The 16,175-nt window shown below is 28.2% G+C and overlaps 4 protein-coding genes across 9 annotated transcripts; 2 read left to right on the top strand and 2 right to left on the bottom strand.

Annotated features, from left to right (window-relative positions):
* The first annotated feature begins 9 nt into the window (after positions 1 to 9).
* LOC122627524 (uncharacterized aarF domain-containing protein kinase 5) lies at positions 10 to 2,755 on the top strand. Of its 4 annotated transcripts, XM_043808675.1 has the most exons (11): positions 10 to 61; positions 194 to 394; positions 463 to 767; positions 846 to 971; positions 1,058 to 1,216; positions 1,291 to 1,422; positions 1,514 to 1,679; positions 1,774 to 1,944; positions 2,030 to 2,204; positions 2,277 to 2,444; positions 2,507 to 2,755. In XM_043808675.1, exons 2-11 carry the CDS (start codon positions 313 to 315, stop codon positions 2,616 to 2,618), a joined length of 1,596 nt encoding a protein of 531 aa, XP_043664610.1. In that variant the 5' UTR covers positions 10 to 61; positions 194 to 312; the 3' UTR covers positions 2,619 to 2,755. The 4 variants fall into 4 exon arrangements, with proteins under 4 accessions (XP_043664610.1, XP_043664611.1, XP_043664612.1 ...); XM_043808676.1 differs by having other exon boundaries at positions 51 to 394; positions 2,045 to 2,204; XM_043808673.1 differs by having other exon boundaries at positions 55 to 394.
* Positions 2,468 to 6,117, bottom strand: LOC122627527 (eukaryotic translation initiation factor 2 subunit 2). 3 transcript variants are annotated; one of them, XM_043808681.1, is made up of 7 exons: positions 5,933 to 6,116; positions 5,117 to 5,374; positions 4,838 to 4,994; positions 4,733 to 4,765; positions 4,404 to 4,594; positions 4,038 to 4,322; positions 2,468 to 3,951 (listed from the first exon to the last, which is right to left on the bottom strand). In XM_043808681.1, the coding sequence occupies exons 1-7, from the start codon at positions 5,948 to 5,950 to the stop codon at positions 3,907 to 3,909; spliced, it is 987 nt and encodes a 328-aa protein (XP_043664616.1). In that variant the 5' UTR covers positions 5,951 to 6,116; the 3' UTR covers positions 2,468 to 3,906. The 3 variants fall into 3 exon arrangements, with proteins under 3 accessions (XP_043664616.1, XP_043664615.1, XP_043664617.1); XM_043808680.1 differs by having other exon boundaries at positions 4,733 to 4,994; positions 5,933 to 6,117; XM_043808682.1 differs by lacking the exon at positions 4,733 to 4,765 and having other exon boundaries at positions 5,933 to 6,115.
* A 488-nt stretch (positions 6,118 to 6,605) lies between these two features.
* On the top strand, positions 6,606 to 15,830 carry LOC122627520 (phosphatidylinositol 4,5-bisphosphate 3-kinase catalytic subunit delta isoform). Its single transcript, XM_043808668.1, has 10 exons — positions 6,606 to 7,298; positions 7,437 to 7,895; positions 10,717 to 11,151; positions 11,275 to 11,705; positions 11,819 to 12,112; positions 12,204 to 12,482; positions 12,590 to 12,859; positions 12,980 to 13,294; positions 13,372 to 13,834; positions 13,916 to 15,830. The coding sequence occupies exons 1-10, from the start codon at positions 7,155 to 7,157 to the stop codon at positions 14,045 to 14,047; spliced, it is 3,222 nt and encodes a 1,073-aa protein (XP_043664603.1). The 5' UTR covers positions 6,606 to 7,154; the 3' UTR covers positions 14,048 to 15,830.
* On the bottom strand, positions 7,891 to 10,309 carry LOC122627523 (spindle pole body component 110-like). Its single transcript, XM_043808672.1, has 6 exons — positions 9,949 to 10,309; positions 9,560 to 9,854; positions 9,354 to 9,474; positions 8,981 to 9,278; positions 8,737 to 8,893; positions 7,891 to 8,675 (listed from the first exon to the last, which is right to left on the bottom strand). Exons 1-6 carry the CDS (start codon positions 10,215 to 10,217, stop codon positions 8,055 to 8,057), a joined length of 1,761 nt encoding a protein of 586 aa, XP_043664607.1. The 5' UTR covers positions 10,218 to 10,309; the 3' UTR covers positions 7,891 to 8,054.
* Positions 15,831 to 16,175: the final 345 nt, after the last annotated feature.

The raw sequence follows: 16,175 nt of genomic DNA, 5'->3' as shown, positions 1-16,175 counted from the left end.
CTATCTACTTGTCATGACACGTGATCTCGGTGCTGCGGTGTAGATATGTATACAACGAAAGGTATAATATTAATACATTGTTGTTCTCCTTCGTTATTTATAGTTTTATAAATTAATTCGTAGAAATAAAGTACTATAAAAAAGAAAGTCACAAAGTGCTTATCATATTAATTTTTATAACCTCTTTTCAAAGTGTAAAATCAAAGTGTAGACAACTTTGATACGTTCTTGAAAAAAAGCAAATTTTATATGTACATATTGTCCCTTCTCTATATTATATATAAATAATTAAAGTAAATACTATTGTAACAAATGTTACGTCATAAATTATTAAATATTACAAAGCAAGCAAATCATTCATCAAAGCAAAAAATGATTAAATATACTAGCGCAGGTATGTACAATTATTTATTAAAATTAACAATTGTTTATGAAACTGAGAATAACATTAAGGCTTCGTAGGATTGCTGCTACTAGGCACTAGTTATACACTTTTTCATCCAAATAAAAGAAAATTATTACAATCTAAAATTGCAAGTATAACTAGATTTGGAAGATCACTGATAATAGGATTAACAGTATCTATAGATTATTGGGCAGCTCCATTAATGGGATATACGGAATCTGAAACTCATCAACTAGCAGCACATCGTATTGTACAAGGTTGTTTGCAAAATGGAGGGATATATATAAAACTTGGACAAGGCTTGGCAGCTGTTAATCATATCCTGCCTAAAGAGTATGTTAATTCTTTAGAAGTTTTACAGGTATTTGTGATATGTTTTATTAATAGTTATTATAATATTTTATTGACAAAAATATTTGCAATTATTTCTTTTATTAAGGATAAGTGTTTAACGCGTGGTGAAAATGAATTACAAGAAATATTTCTACAAGAATTTGGAAAAAGACCTGAAGAAGTATTTCATAAGATTGATGAGCAGCCTATTGCAGCTGCTAGTTTAGCCCAGGTATACAAATAAAAACAAATAAAAACAATTATTTTTAAATGAATGCTTCAATCGAATCTATAGCTTAATACGATAAATAAATTTAGGTTTATAAAGCAGAAACTATGGATGGTAAATCTGTAGCTGTTAAAGTACAATATATTGATCTCAAAGACAGATTTTATTCTGACATGAAAACATTAAATTATTTGCTAAAAATCATTACAATTATGCATCCAAAATTTAATTTACACTGGGTAGTAGATGTAAGTGAATGTAGTATATGAATATTTTTTGTTTCCTTTATTCTTTTTATTAATCGTTTTAAAATTGATTATAGGAGCTCTTTGAAACTTTATCACAAGAATTAGATTTTGAAATAGAAGGAAAAAATTCAGAGAGATGTGCAAGAGATTTGAAACAACATGATTATGTACATATACCTAAAGTTTATTGGGATCTTAGTACAAAGGTTAATAATTTTATTATAATAATGAAGAATTTTTTAATGTTTTTAACTCCTTATTGTAAATTATCTTACTTTACATATATTTTTATTTTAGAGAATCCTTACAACTGAGTGGATTGATGGCATTAAAATAAATAATGTCAAAGAATTAAAAAACAAAGGACTAAACATATATGATATAGACAGAAAATTAATTACTTTAATGGCAGAACAAATTTTTCATACAGGATTTGTTCATGGTGATCCTCATCCTGGCAATAGTAATGTTTTTCAGTTTATTATAACTTTCAGATATCAACAGATTTTTTAAAATATTAAATAGATTCCTGTAACAAAATAATGTGTCATCTATAGTTTTTGTTAGGAAGGGACAAGACAATAAAGTGCAGATAGTTCTATTGGATCATGGATTATACGAGTATTTACCAGAGAAGACAAGAATTAGCTTATGTAATTTCTGGGAATCTATGATTTTGAAAAATACTCATGCTTTGAATGTGTATGGTAAAGAATTAAATGTAGAGGGTATGAAAAATATTATTAAAATTTTGTAGCCAATCTTTTATAAAAGGTTATTGTCTTATACTAAGTAAATATAGTATATTTCTAGATCCCGTTCTTTTAGCTGAAATATTAACTCAAGCACCATATTCATTATCTTCGTTTTTAACAACTGAAAAAGGAAAAATATTGAAAGCACATATGATTAAACAAGCACAAGAACATTTTGATAGAATTACAGCAGCATTAAGAACAATGCCTAAAACTATGATGTTGATTATTAGGTAAATATTGTACATTATTTTGCCAATATGAACAATCAAGATACTAATTAAAATATACATTTTTTATTTAAGGAATTTAAATACTATACGTGCTATTGTACAAGACCATGGAAGTATGGTAGATCGATATAGGATAATGGCACAGATTGCTGTACGTGGAAAATATAAAGTTACAAATCTATCATTTAGTAAATACATTAAAGGGACAATGTATAAGGCAAAATTTGAAACATATTTATGGTAAGTTCATTTATAAGTAGATATTATTAGTACTATTTAAATTTATTCATAATATTTTACAGGTTATACAGTTTCGCTCAATGGTTACTTAAAACTTATTTAAATTTTTTGTGCTTAATGGGATATGATACTAAACAAATTGTGGAACTTGTAGCAGCTCAATATTCGCAATAATTTTTTGTTATTCAATTAAATAAAAATTTTTATTTTTATTTACATGCTAAGTGTATGTAGAAATGTACATCATAAAGTAACTACAGTATATTAATTCTGTAAATATTATTTTATATTAAAATGATTGTTATATTGTATATTATGAATTATTCATTTTGATTAAATCATTGAATTAAAAAAAAATTTACAAATAAAAGTATGTTAATTACTTTATACTGACAACCAGATGTTTTGAAAAATTTATATTCAATTTGAGAATTACATTGTATAATTCAATACTTGAATGAAATTCACTTGTATATGAAATATTAAAAAAACACTATTTTCAATATAAGCTATTTTAATAATTATTTGTTACACACTTGTATTTATTATTACTAAAAAATAATAATGCACTTTTCCATTCATAATAATTCACGTGGTAAACTTATAGTGGTAGATGTGAATCAAATTTAACTAATTATAACAATATTTTTCTTAGTTGTATTTATAATTTTTATTTTATTACAAATTATAATGATACTTTCTTTTTATTATTAATTCGTGATCATAAAGAATATAACAAAATCCTTCCAAATAAATTTATTACCTAGTAAATACATTATTTGAATAAATTATTATCTAGGAAATGACTTCATCAGTAAGGTCTGAAAGAAGTTTGACATATTCATTATGCATTACTTATATGATCATTATTGTTTAAAAACAATGGAACAAGAATAAATTCTTCATTCTTTTCTGTATTTGTATATATGAAACACTGGTGGCATTCAATCTAATATTATAAATTTTGTATTAATAAAATAATATAAGAAATTATTAATTGTTTAACTGCATTGTTAACAATTGGTACTATATACTATTTTATACCTGAACAGTTTGTTCTTTAAAAGATATTGCATTAAAATGTTAGTGACATGAATAAGTAATGCGCTAGCTGAACTACATGTTCCAGTAAAAGATGATTTTGATTTTTTTTAATGATTTAATATGAACTTTGTAGAGTGCAATGCACATTACTCATCTGCAACCTTTAACAGGAAAAATAAATGTATGTGTCAGAGTAGAATAGATAAAGTTTTCTAGGTATTGCCATGTATATACATTCAACTTTTAACATGGTAATACAAACTCAGAATAGACAGATATTTTGTTGGTGCATGTAATACTTTCAGTTTTGTTTTATGTACTGATGTAATAAATTAAAGGAATATGATCTTTCGATATAAGCAAGCTGAGATAGATTTTAAAAAAGAATTTATAATCCGTGGAAAAAATGAGAAATTTTTTAGGCAGTTTTTGCTCGAATAGCAGCACGTTTTCCTGTGACAGCCTGGAATATACAATACAATACATTATAATAAAGTATAATATCAAAATCTATTTATGTTATATTAAACATGCATATAAAAGTCTTACTTGAAATCCAGATTTTATACTGGCTACAGAGCACCTAGACCCACAAGTTTCACATTGTAAGAAAAATAGTCGAGTATCTTTTTGAAGAATAGTGTCTGGTGAACGACATGTGTGACAGGTAACATATTCCTTGATATATCTCCTAAGCACATTCTCAATTTGTTTTTGTTGGAAACGTCCTTTAATAATAAGTTGGCTGTTTCCATCTACAGAGCCACTTGTACCCAATTCAGCCAATAAGAAATCAAGTAAATGTTTTGGTTGTCTATGTAATGTTTTACATATCTATAAAGGAATTTTGTAAATATATCAAAAAATGTCTTTGTTAAAATATTACAGAATATCATATCTATAACAAGATATTACCTCAGTGAAATTAGCAAAGGATGTTTTCTTTGTACCTATACGTACAACCTGTGGAGGACGCATAACAAATTTTTGCTTCTTACCAGCTACCATATCAGGATTTTTTTCTCGCATGATGTTAAACACTCTTACAAGTAATTCATCATATGTATAATCTCTATCTGATCCTACCCACAAACTTGTTTCCTCCACTAAAGAATAAACATATTTCTTAGAAATAGATTTCAAAGAGAAAACACATTTGAAATGATATTTATAAGATTTATAAAACTAAATATTTTTATTAAATTACATTAATCTGACATATAAAGAATCCCTTTTTTCCTTACCATACTCTGCACTTCGCTCAGATTCAGTGCAGCATGTTAACAAATAATAAATAAGATAAATCAACTGAAACATAAACAAATGAATCAATATTATATTATATTTACCATTTTCTTTGTCTTCAATTTCTTTACGCTCTTCTTCTGCCACTAATTCATCTAGATCCTTCTTCTTCTTCTTCTTCTTTTTTGTTTTTGAAAAGTCCATATCTAAATCTAAATTATCATCTACAGCAGTTTCTTCCACTGGTGGCTCCATAACATCCTTCAAACATATACATTTATAAAATGTTATTATAATGAACTACATTTTTTTAAGATACAAAATATATTACGACGTTGAAATGAGATCACATTAAAATATCATTATTTATTATTAACATTTACTTCTTTTTTTGCATCTGGTAAAGCAGCATCTAAATCATTTAAATTAAATGCCTTTTTCTTTTTTTTCTTTTTCTTTCCAAAATTTTCCAGATCCAAAGTTTCATCATCTTCAGCCATAAGAGGTTCTGGTTCTTGATTTTCCTTGTCACCTGTCATTTCATTAGCATCACCGGTACTACCTGCTTCATTGAATTCACCGTCAATGTCAAATACACCTCTCTTTTTCTTTTTCTTTTTCTTCAAGCTGGGATCAAAAATCTATAAAAATATACAATTGTCAAAATCATATCTTTCAGGTTATTTTATTTAATTATTTAATTACAGAATAAATATAGCACAATATTTTAATTTTATGGAATTGAAAAAAGTTGATTGTATTTTATAAAATTAGAGTAATATTGAACCAACATCTGGAGATAATTATAATTAGATTGATTAAATGCTTTATTACAAGCATACTTCTTATGTAAATCGATAATCCAAAAATAAGCAGTGATCTTAATGAGAGCATTTATCTAGAAGTAATGTGAATTCTATTTATTATACATCACGAGTATAAGTTCGTGACAATAATTTTTATGATGGCGAAGTGTCCACATGCTTTTGAGGTTGGGTTTCTCTCAATGGACACGAGTTTTTGCTTTTGAGACATTAACTTCTATGAAATACTTTTAAAGGTTAAAAAGATCACTTTTTTTTTTTTATTATAGAAAATATTAACGAAAATATATAAAATGTATCAATAGAACAATGATTTCACTTTCTTCATTCATATTAAAATATGTTGTTTCTATATAGTCTTGTAGCACGACATACCGAATCTTCTTCTGTCATTTTGTATGTGAAATTAAGCCGTTGAAGATTTTACAGAAATTTTAATATGTTCTAATGATGTTAAATAGCTAATTTTACGAATATCTCACAATACTTCTATCGACACTCGTTCACCCAACGTATTCAAGACTTCTTCCAGAGTGTTGCATCAGAAATTCGACTTTTGAACCTGTGGGTGGATTTTTATTACAGCGACGCGTTGACGCATATGATGGCGATTCTTATAAAAAGATAACGCTTATTGTTCATAAGTGAGATATGTTTCTAATGCTTTAGATATCTTTTATTCGCCATGATCTTTCAAAATTAAATGATCAAGTTTCATAAAAAGCAATACAATTTTCACTTGAATAATTTTGACAAATTGATAATCTCCCAATTATGACATTCGATAACAATGTATACCAAGATTAATAATATATTATTATATTTGAATTTACGTAATACAATTTTACGAATTTATTTTATAATCATTTATATAGTATTCGTTCATAATTTATTTTTGATATCTACATTAATATTACAATTTTAGAAGACACTATATACAATTACATTACTCCAATCAACAACGAGTGATAACTTTAAGTAATTTTCATGAAACGATAGAAGATGTGTGATTTATTTAGTTACATGAATGTACAATCAAAGTTTTACCCTTCTGTCGTTAAATTATCTGTAAATTGTGCTTGCTTTGGCTTGCTCACTCAACGCAACAAATAATGGATGACTTGTGTTGTTATTTGCAAGAAAGATGATTGCATTTATGCAAATACACATCGCAAATTATTGATAAAACGAAACTCGTTAAAGAAGAGAAAAGTAAAAAATAAAATATTTTGTTATTTAATTTGTAAAAATCACGAAGACGTAACATTGTTTTGGATCTCGAATTGAAGTGACAGTGTGTGGTATACTTTGTAACATCATAGGTTGTATGTAATGCTTTTATAGCAAAGTGATTAAACTGACAAATGTGTGTTTACATCAAAATAAATATTAAATGATTTTAAGACAATATTGTGTATATTTCCTCCATTACAATGGAGGGAGATAATTTGCTTGACATAGAGCTTATGAAATTATGTAAACCAGACAGGGGATGTATTTGATAACTGCCAGTTTTGAGTCTGACACTGTTGCTATTCTAGTGCCTGAATAATACATAGCCTTGTTTTGTGCCTAATGCACTAATACATTTTTCATCATGGTGCACATACCAAGCACATATACTTACGATTTTTGGGCAAAAACACCAACAGAAGTTGTAGAGTTAACATGTTTGATGCCTAATGGTGTGGTAGTCCCACTTGATACAAATCGTAATGCTACATTGGCTGAAATTAAAGAAGCAAGTATTTTTTTTTTTTAATATTCTTAAAATTCTTTCATAGTTATCAAATTATTTGAATAAAAATGTTATATAATTATACATATATTTTTGTTAACGAAATGTGTGTTCACAAATAATAAAATATTTATATTATAGGATCTTTGGGACGAGGCAAGCAAGTATCCCCTTCATGGTATATTAAAAGATGCGCAATCATATGTATTTTCATACATCAACTCAAATGCAGAAGCAGAAGAACTACGAGATGAAACAAGACGTCTTTGTGATATAAAACCATTTTGTTCTGTATTAAAAGTTATTGAACGAGAAGGTATAAAAAATGATAGGAATTTAGATGCCCAAATAGGTCATATAATTGGAAAAGGATTACATGAATTTGCTGCCTTAAAAAATTCTGAAGTCAATGACTTCAGATGGAAAATGCGAGTATTGGGTGATGAAGTAGCCGTTGCTAGACAAAAAAAATCATGGGTGGAAAAAGTACAATATCAGTATCCATTAAGGTTAGCTCCAAGTCCTGCGATACCTAAAAATATTGAATGTCGACTGAAGGATGGAAATCTTGTTCTTGTTACAAAATTCAGGAATACAGAGGTATGTAATATTTATATATTTTTATATTATAAAAATAAGCATTAAGTAGAAAGTTATAAAAATTAACAAGAGTATTTTTACATACAAAAATGCAATTATAGAGCAAAATTACACATACATTAACAATTTTTCATTCATCGTCATAATATTTTTAGTCTTTTATTTAGATGATTCAGATGAAATATATATGGTTTTGTATTGTTTTGTAATTTTCTTTTTTTCATCATTTTGTTTCTTTTTTATCATGGAATTGTCACTTGACGAATTTTTTGTATCTTCAGCAAATTGTATCATTTTCTGCAGTTTTTGTGTTTCCCCAATTAAACTTAAATTTGTTGTTTCAATATGAGTCGTTTTAAGGCTCAACGCTGTATTGTTCTCTATTATTTTGCGTTGTATTACGTTCGCATTTTCTTCCAATTTTTTATCTTTAAATTTCAATTGACCATTATTATCATGATCAACGCAGTTTTTTCCAATATCTGCTTTACGTGACTTATTTATTAATAGATCTGACTTATATATAATATCTATATTATCAGTTGTTTGTGGTATGTTCTTAAACTTGTGATAATTAATTGGTAAGGTATTTTGCAATGTTGCTAATTCTGATGAAACTTTTTCAATATTTTTTATATCACTTTCTAATATAATTTCTTCTTTATCAGGAAATTCTTTATAAATGGTCCTATGTTGTTCTATCGCTTCAAAAAATAATTTATAGTCTGATGAATCTGCATTTTCCAATTCTAACTGACTTTTAATTGCTGATAATTGTGCCTACAAAGTAACATTACAATAATTATATACAAATAATTTTATATTTAATACAAGTACTTACTTCCATATACATAGTTTTATATTGCCAGTATTGAAGTTGTTTAGCTATTTTATGTTTTATTTCAGTTTGAAGTAACATATCAACAGAATCACGTTCAATCTTCTGATGTAACTCTTGTATTTCTTTTTTTTTCTCTGCTAATAATGACTCCAAGTAGCTGAAGTAAATATAATTTTGTTTTATACAAATATAGTATTTTATTTTATAAGAAAACAAAAGAATGTATTATAAAGAACATGCTTACCTAAAGGAATTATCGATTGTTTTTGTCTCGGTATTAGTTTGTTGAACTTCTAATAATTTTTTTTCCAAATCACGAATTCTATTTTTATATTTATTTATTAATTCATTATCTTCTGAAAATATATTTACACATTCATTCCATTTTCTTAATATTGATGCTTTTTCTGTTTTAAGAGTTCTAACTTCTTCAGCTTTTATATCATACGCTTGTTTTAGTTCATCATATTTCTTTTTTAAAATGGTTATTTTATTTACTGCAAGTTGACGTCGATCCTCAACTTCAGCAAACAAAGAATTACCTACAATAGAATTACAATATTTATTTTCTTCTTCAATATTTCCTGTCATATGTAATAATTAATTTTACAAATTGCCTTTGCATGATTCATTAGCAGGAACAATTTTCAATGTTTCTATCTCTGATCGACAAATAACTAATTCTTCACGAGTACTTTCTAATACTTCATTTTTTTCTTTCAAATTATTTTTAGTTACCTATATAAAATAATTATTTAGATTAATTTGTATAATATTTGACATTTTAATCTTAAGTACATAATTTTTTGAATAAATAATATACTTCCAAAATTTCTTGAAGTTCAAAAAGTTGATTTTTAAGATCTTTAATAGTTTCTTCAGCATTTTCTTTCTTTTGTTTTTCATCTTCTAAATTGATTAAAAGTTCTTGGACCTGCTCCTTTAATGGTGTTAACTTTTCTTCAACATCATCGATTTTATATAAATTATTTTGTGATGCTTTAACTTTCAATTGATGTAATGAATCATATAATTCCTTATTTCTTTTTTCTTTATTTTCTAATATTACTCCTAGATCACTAAGTTGATTTTCATATGCTTCTGTAGTTTCCCGGTTTCTAGATATTAAACAAAGAAAAAATAAAATTACTATAAATATTTTAAAATAATAACCAATTTATATATGTTTTATAATTACATATGTTTATTTACTTTTCTTGAATTTCGTGAAGTTTTTTTTCTGCTTTCTCTTTTTCCTTTATTAACAATTGTTCCAATGATTCATTAACTTCTTGAAGTTCCCTTTGCATAGCTTCATTATGGACAAGTTTTAGATGCAACTCGTGCAATTCTTGGCGATAATTTTCATTTTGTAGATGTAATTTACGATAATCTATACTTCCATCAAAAGTCTCGCTTAAATATTCATCTTTCGAGCCTATAAATGCACTTTCATTACACGAAGACATTGTCTCAGACATTTTGAGGTTATGTTTATGTTTTCTCTGTACATTTGGCGGGAATTAATCAAAGAAATTTGAATTTCCATGTATTTGAGATGAACTATGTTGGCATCAACATAACTGTTCAATCAAAGTTCATTCTACAATAAAGAAGAAATAATATATATATATATATATATATATATATATATATATAAAATGAGATACAACTATTTGTTAATGTATATAAAATAGAATAAAAGTGTGATGGAAATAAATCGTTAGACTGTTACTAAATGTGTGTGTGTGTGTGTGCACGCGCGCGCATATATATATTTTCTTTAAAAATAAATTTAAATATTGTTTTACACTTTTACACAATATAATATATTAATAATATAATTAATATAAAATGGTTATGTGCATATTTCTATTGATATATTATATTACGTAAAAATGTACAATATGATATTTAAATTTATTTTCAAAGAAAAAAAAAACTATATTAATAGATTTGTTAAATTAATATTGTTTTCAGACATCTTTCACATTTCAAATCTCGCATTCTACTACACCATATGAGCTATTGGTACTTATTTTAAATAAGAGGGCAAATACAATGATGTTACGAGGTGAACATCCAAATGACTTCATACTTAAAGTTTGTGGTCAAGAAGAATATTTGATTGGAGATTATCCTCTTATACAGTTTAATTATATTCAAGATTGCTTAGCAAAAGACATTACACCAACGCTTATTACTTTAAATGTAGAAAGTGTATCTTTAGATCAGGATAATGGTCCTGAGAATCCAGATGTAGATGCATTACAGCGCACAAGACCTTCCTTTTCTACACTTACGCTTCGTAAAAAAGGCAAACATGTTTCTGCTTGGAAGATAGATGATCCATTTGTGTTCACTGTAAATGGTATTTCTCGACTCAACTGTGATGCTGCTCATCGAACAGTAGAGGTATATAAATTTATTTATAAATTAAGTTTAGAAATATCCATGAAATTAATTTTAGTTTTACAGTTTTATTGTCAATTCATTATATTGGCAGTATTCTTTAAGCTGTCAAATTTGTATACATAGATTGGGTTGCAAGCTGGCCTTTTCCATGGTGGGAAGTCATTGTGTGAGAGTCAGAAAACCAAAGAAACTATAGTAAGCTCGGATGGTAGTTGTGAATGGGAAGAAACTCTTAGATTTGATATTAAAGTTAAAGATATACCTCGAATGGCACGTTTATGTTTTGTCTTGTATGAAATTAGTAAAACTTCAAAAGGCCTAAAGAGTAGAAGACTGGTTAAGGATTCTAAGCAGGAATTCTTTATAAATCCTTTGTGTTGGGCAAACACAACTATATATGACTTTAAATCTCAATTAAAGACTGGAGCAATGACATTATATACGTGGACATATGCAGAGGATATGCAGAATGATGATTTACTTCATCCCTTAGGGACAGTAGTATCAAATCCACATATTGATAGAGCAGCAGCACTTATGCTGACATTTCCTAAGTATGCTTATGCTTTGTTTTTAGGCAGTTTAAGTAAACAATATTTATAAGATAAATCTTTAATACTCTTTTTTAAATATTTTAAGAGATAGATCAAGTTAATTTTTGTTACAGCTATGGAAAAGATAAATCTGTACTCTATCCTACTCCAGAAAAAATGGTAGAATATGCAAGAAAACTACGTGAATCTGCTACTGAAAGAATAATGCAAGAAGAACCAAATCAAGAAAATGACATTAATAAATTTCAACAATTAGAACAATTAAGATCTTTAGCAGATAGAGATCCACTCCATGAACTCCATGAACAGGAAAAAAAAACTATGTGGGCATTGAGGCATCATTGTCTTCATGAAATTCCAACAGTTTTGGCCAAACTATTGCAATGTGTAGAATGGAATGATCACAAGTAACATTACTTACTACACAAATTTTATATATTTTAGTGGTAGAAGTTTAAATTAAATCTGATTGTTGTTTTCTTTTTTTTTTTTTTCCAGAGAAGTAGCAGAAGCTACAGCATTAATACAACAATGGCCAGCATTGCCAGTAGAAAAAGCATTAGAATTATTAGATTATGCCTATGCCGATCAAAATGTTAGGAGTTTTGCTGTACGTTGTCTTTTGGATGTTAGCGATGAAGATTTGAGTTTGTACCTTTTGCAATTGGCTCAAGCATTGAAACATGAAAATTATTTATCATGTGATTTAACTGAATTTTTATTAGGACGTGCTCTTAATAATCAGAGGATAGGACATTATTTGTTTTGGCATCTTCGGTGTGTGATATTCTATTGTTGCGTGTATACATTTACGTATATATTGAAGTATTTGCTGTTGTTAAAGGAAGATAAGTTTGAAATTAATCGATCATTTTGTATTTCAGATCAGAAATGCAAGTTGGTTCTGTTTCTGTTCGTTTTGGTCTTATACTTGAAGCTTATTGTAGAGGTAGTCAGCAACATATGCGAGCACTTTTTAAACAAATGGAGTGCTTGGATAAGTTAAGATGTGCTTCAGAACAAGTTAAGCAGAAAAAAGATCGTAAAGCGGCACTTCAAACCTTTCAAGATTTTATTCAAGAACCACATTGTCAAGAAGCATTATCCAATGTTCTTAATCCATTAGATCCAAGCTTTAGGTGGAAACATCTAAAGTAAGCTTTGTAAAAGCAGATATTTTATTAAGCTTATTCTAATATCTTTCGTACGTTCTTAGTTTCACGTGTTATATTAAATGTATTCCTATTTGTTTCATATTTGTGTTCTATTCGTAGAATCGAAAAATGTAGGGTTATGGATAGCAAAATGCGACCATTGTGGCTTGTCTTTGAAAATGCGGATCCATTTGGTGAAGATATCTATTTAATACTTAAACATGGTGATGATTTGAGACAAGACATGCTTACACTTCAGATGTTAAGGATCATGGACAAGTTGTGGAAAAGAGAAGGTTTAGATTTACGTATGAATCCATATGGTTGTATATCTACAGAAAATAGAGTTGGAATGATTGAAGTAGTTTTAAATGCTGAGACCATTGCAAATATACAAAAAGAGAAAGGCACGTTTTCCGCAACCGCTGCTTTTAGGTACATACGATTGCAGATATCGGACTATGATATATTTACTTATGCGTACTATCATTTTTTTAATGGATCTTTTTTAGGAGAGGTTCATTATTAGCTTGGCTGAAAGATCATAATCATACAGAAGCAGCTTTAAACAAAGCCATTGAAGAATTTACGTTAAGCTGTGCCGGGTATTGTGTTGCAACATATGTACTTGGAATTGCTGATAGACATTCTGATAATATTATGGTTAAAAAAACTGGTCAACTATTTCATGTTGATTTTGGTCATATCCTCGGACACTTTAAAGAGAAATTTGGGTTTAGACGTGAACGCGTGCCGTTCGTGTTAACTAATGACTTTGTTCATGTAATTAATAAAGGACAGACGAAGAAAGGGCAAGCTGTGGAATTTCAGCGGTTTCAAAGTCATTGCGAACAAGCTTTTTTAATTTTAAGACAGCATGGTGGTTTAATTCTATCCTTATTTGCAATGATGATATCTACTGGACTTCCTGAACTTTCATCGGAAAAAGATCTCAACTACTTAAGGGATACTTTGGTATATATATGGAATATATTTTTGTATTTTAAAATATTGAAACGTTGGCGTGATATTAATTTTATATTTTTTCAATTACAGGTATTGGAAATGTCTGAAAGTGAAGCTCAGAAACACTTTAGAAGTAAATTCGACGAGGCACTTTGCAACTCGTGGAAAACTTCACTTAATTGGGCTTCACATAATATGGCTAAAAACAATAAAACAATATGAAAAATTATACTAGAAAAGGAACGATATTATTTCAATGTGTTTGACGATACTTAGAATGCAGTTATGCTCTGAATCATAGGCAGTGTAAAGTTAATGTCTGAGAAACTTTCGAAGGTGGTAAGAGTTAGTGAAGTATGTTGGTTAACGATTTCTGAAAAGTTAATGTACTAAGAAGTTGTGAATGAAATAGTGTCTACTACATGCAATGAATACGTATAATGCACATATAATGTTTTAAATCGAGCTGTTAATGTGAATTGCAATCTATGGATGACAAAACAATGAAAATTAGGCGGACGCGTTTTATTAAACTCTCAGTCGTTGAACACGATACCCGTATAAATACCTAATAGTAAGAAACACACTGTGGCATATATTTTCAGAGGCTGATGTATGATACATATCATTTCTTAACATAGACAGCCTATTCATAAGTTTAACAATAAAATTATGTTTAATTTGAAAAAATATATTGCTTTGAATTTTATAAAAAAGTTTCATTAAAAAATTGCTGATAACTAGCTTGTACAGAATTACCTTATATGTAAATTATCTTCTTTAAATATCACACTACACTACAGCGCCTTACAATGGTATGCATAGAAATTCTACTAGAGAACTACTGTTTAAGAAATCCGTTTAAATCCAATTCTATTACATACAGCAATAAAAAGTACATTCAAGTATACCAAAATGTAAGATTCTTACATGTAAAGGATGATAAAATAGAAAAAAGCTATTGTATTTTTATTACTTAGTCTTCGACAGTAGTGCAAAAACTAAAAATAGTAAATTTTATCTTATAATTTATTAAAAATACTTAAGCATTGTTTCTTATCGCCCGTAATATAAATCGTGCTATGCAATAGTCAGTGATAGTGTGATAATTCAAAGCAATATTTATTCATAAAATTATGTTTAAATAACTTAAATTTATAAGCGGAGCATTACCAGGTTTCTGTCGTTAGGTCGACGTGGCGACCGTCTCAGGTGCCAAAAATAAGTGTCGAGAGGACCATTTTTCGTTTTGTTAGCACGTTTTTATACGTCTTTGTTCTTATGTATCCATACATAGAAAACTCATCTTTGCGTTGCATAAGTATAAGTTATTCATTTCTTTTTAAACAAGTTCAGTAAATAATTGTTAAACATACACTGACTTTTTGAAGAGTATAGCGGATGTCAGCAATTCCTTTCTTTGAATCGGATAGTTTAGTAAAATGTATTTCTTTCTTTATACAGGAAGCGTATTAAGCTTAGGCAAAACATATTCTTTAAGAAACATTAAATAATGTATAATAATAAGAGACGATTATCAAGGTTTTCCTACCATAAAATGTTGGAATAATGATGGCCCTTTTGAAAAAGAAAATATTTGACTGAAAAAATATTGTTTTTGTATTAACGATATGGAATCTCCAATTGAACGTTTATTTACGATTGCTGTCACCTCATACTTGTGGAATATCTATAACCAAGATATTCATGACAATCATAATTAACATATTTGTTGCTAGCATAAACACATTTGTTGAAATACAATTGCAACTGAAAGGAAAAGAGAGAGAGAGAGAGAGAGAGGAGAGAGAGGAGAGAGAGGAGAGAGAGGGAGCGAGAGAGGGAGCGAGAGAGGGAGGGAACGAGGAATCAGGGAGGGGAGAGAGAAAAGTTGGAGTATCCACATAAAGAAGAAGTTTAGTTTATATTCAAAAGCCGTTAATGTTATCGGTTGTTTGAAAATTATGTAAATGATAAATAAACATTGATCGAACGTCGAAAACAATGAACATTGAAATCGCAAATTTCTCTTTTATAATATTCTATATTATAGTATTCATTAAATTCTTTTATAATTCGAAAAACCATGTATTACCATTCGTTCAAATTATATCTTCTTTCATTTATTATAGTAGTAAATATTTTTGCGCCTTCGTAATTCACTTATATAAGATTAACAAGGACGAAGGCGGTGCAAGATAGTTCAGGCTCATATTCGTTCTGAAATAAGCGAATGCGTGCGCGTGAGTAGTGTGAGGGGATCGAGGGTCTCTCCTTTGCACGTTTAAAGGGGACACCTAGGTCTTCTATCTTCTTTAGTGGCACTCGAGCTAATGACGGCTACGTATCT

The sequence above is a fragment of the Vespula pensylvanica genome, chromosome 3 (genome assembly GCF_014466175.1).
Source record: "Vespula pensylvanica isolate Volc-1 chromosome 3, ASM1446617v1, whole genome shotgun sequence".
Taxonomy (NCBI): domain Eukaryota; kingdom Metazoa; phylum Arthropoda; class Insecta; order Hymenoptera; family Vespidae; genus Vespula; species Vespula pensylvanica.
This window is presented reverse-complemented; position numbering and strand designations above follow the sequence as displayed.

Bases quoted from the DNA above. Each gene is read 5' to 3' on its own strand.
- LOC122627524 (XM_043808675.1), top strand. From the start codon at position 313: ATGTTACGTCATAAATTATTAAATATTACAAAGCAAGCAAATCATTCA. The intron at 1,217-1,290 runs GTAAGTGAATGT...AATTGATTATAG, and splicing joins ATTTACACTGGGTAGTAGAT to GAGCTCTTTGAAACTTTATC. The intron at 2,205-2,276 runs GTAAATATTGTA...TTTTTATTTAAG, and splicing joins ACTATGATGTTGATTATTAG to GAATTTAAATACTATACGTG.
- LOC122627527 (XM_043808680.1), bottom strand. The intron at 4,995-5,116 runs GTAAATGTTAAT...ATATGTTTGAAG, and splicing joins TACCAGATGCAAAAAAAGAA to GATGTTATGGAGCCACCAGT. The intron at 4,323-4,403 runs GTAATATCTTGT...ATTCCTTTATAG, and splicing joins CCTTTGCTAATTTCACTGAG to ATATGTAAAACATTACATAG.
- LOC122627520 (XM_043808668.1), top strand. From the start codon at position 7,155: ATGGTGCACATACCAAGCACATATACTTACGATTTTTGGGCAAAAACA. The intron at 11,706-11,818 runs GTATGCTTATGC...TTTTTGTTACAG, and splicing joins CTTATGCTGACATTTCCTAA to CTATGGAAAAGATAAATCTG. The intron at 12,860-12,979 runs GTAAGCTTTGTA...TTCTATTCGTAG, and splicing joins TTTAGGTGGAAACATCTAAA to AATCGAAAAATGTAGGGTTA.
- LOC122627523 (XM_043808672.1), bottom strand. From the start codon at position 10,217: ATGTCTGAGACAATGTCTTCGTGTAATGAAAGTGCATTTATAGGCTCG. The intron at 9,475-9,559 runs GTATATTATTTA...TATTTTATATAG, and splicing joins AACTTCAAGAAATTTTGGAA to GTAACTAAAAATAATTTGAA. The intron at 8,894-8,980 runs GTAAGCATGTTC...TATTTACTTCAG, and splicing joins ACAATCGATAATTCCTTTAG to CTACTTGGAGTCATTATTAG.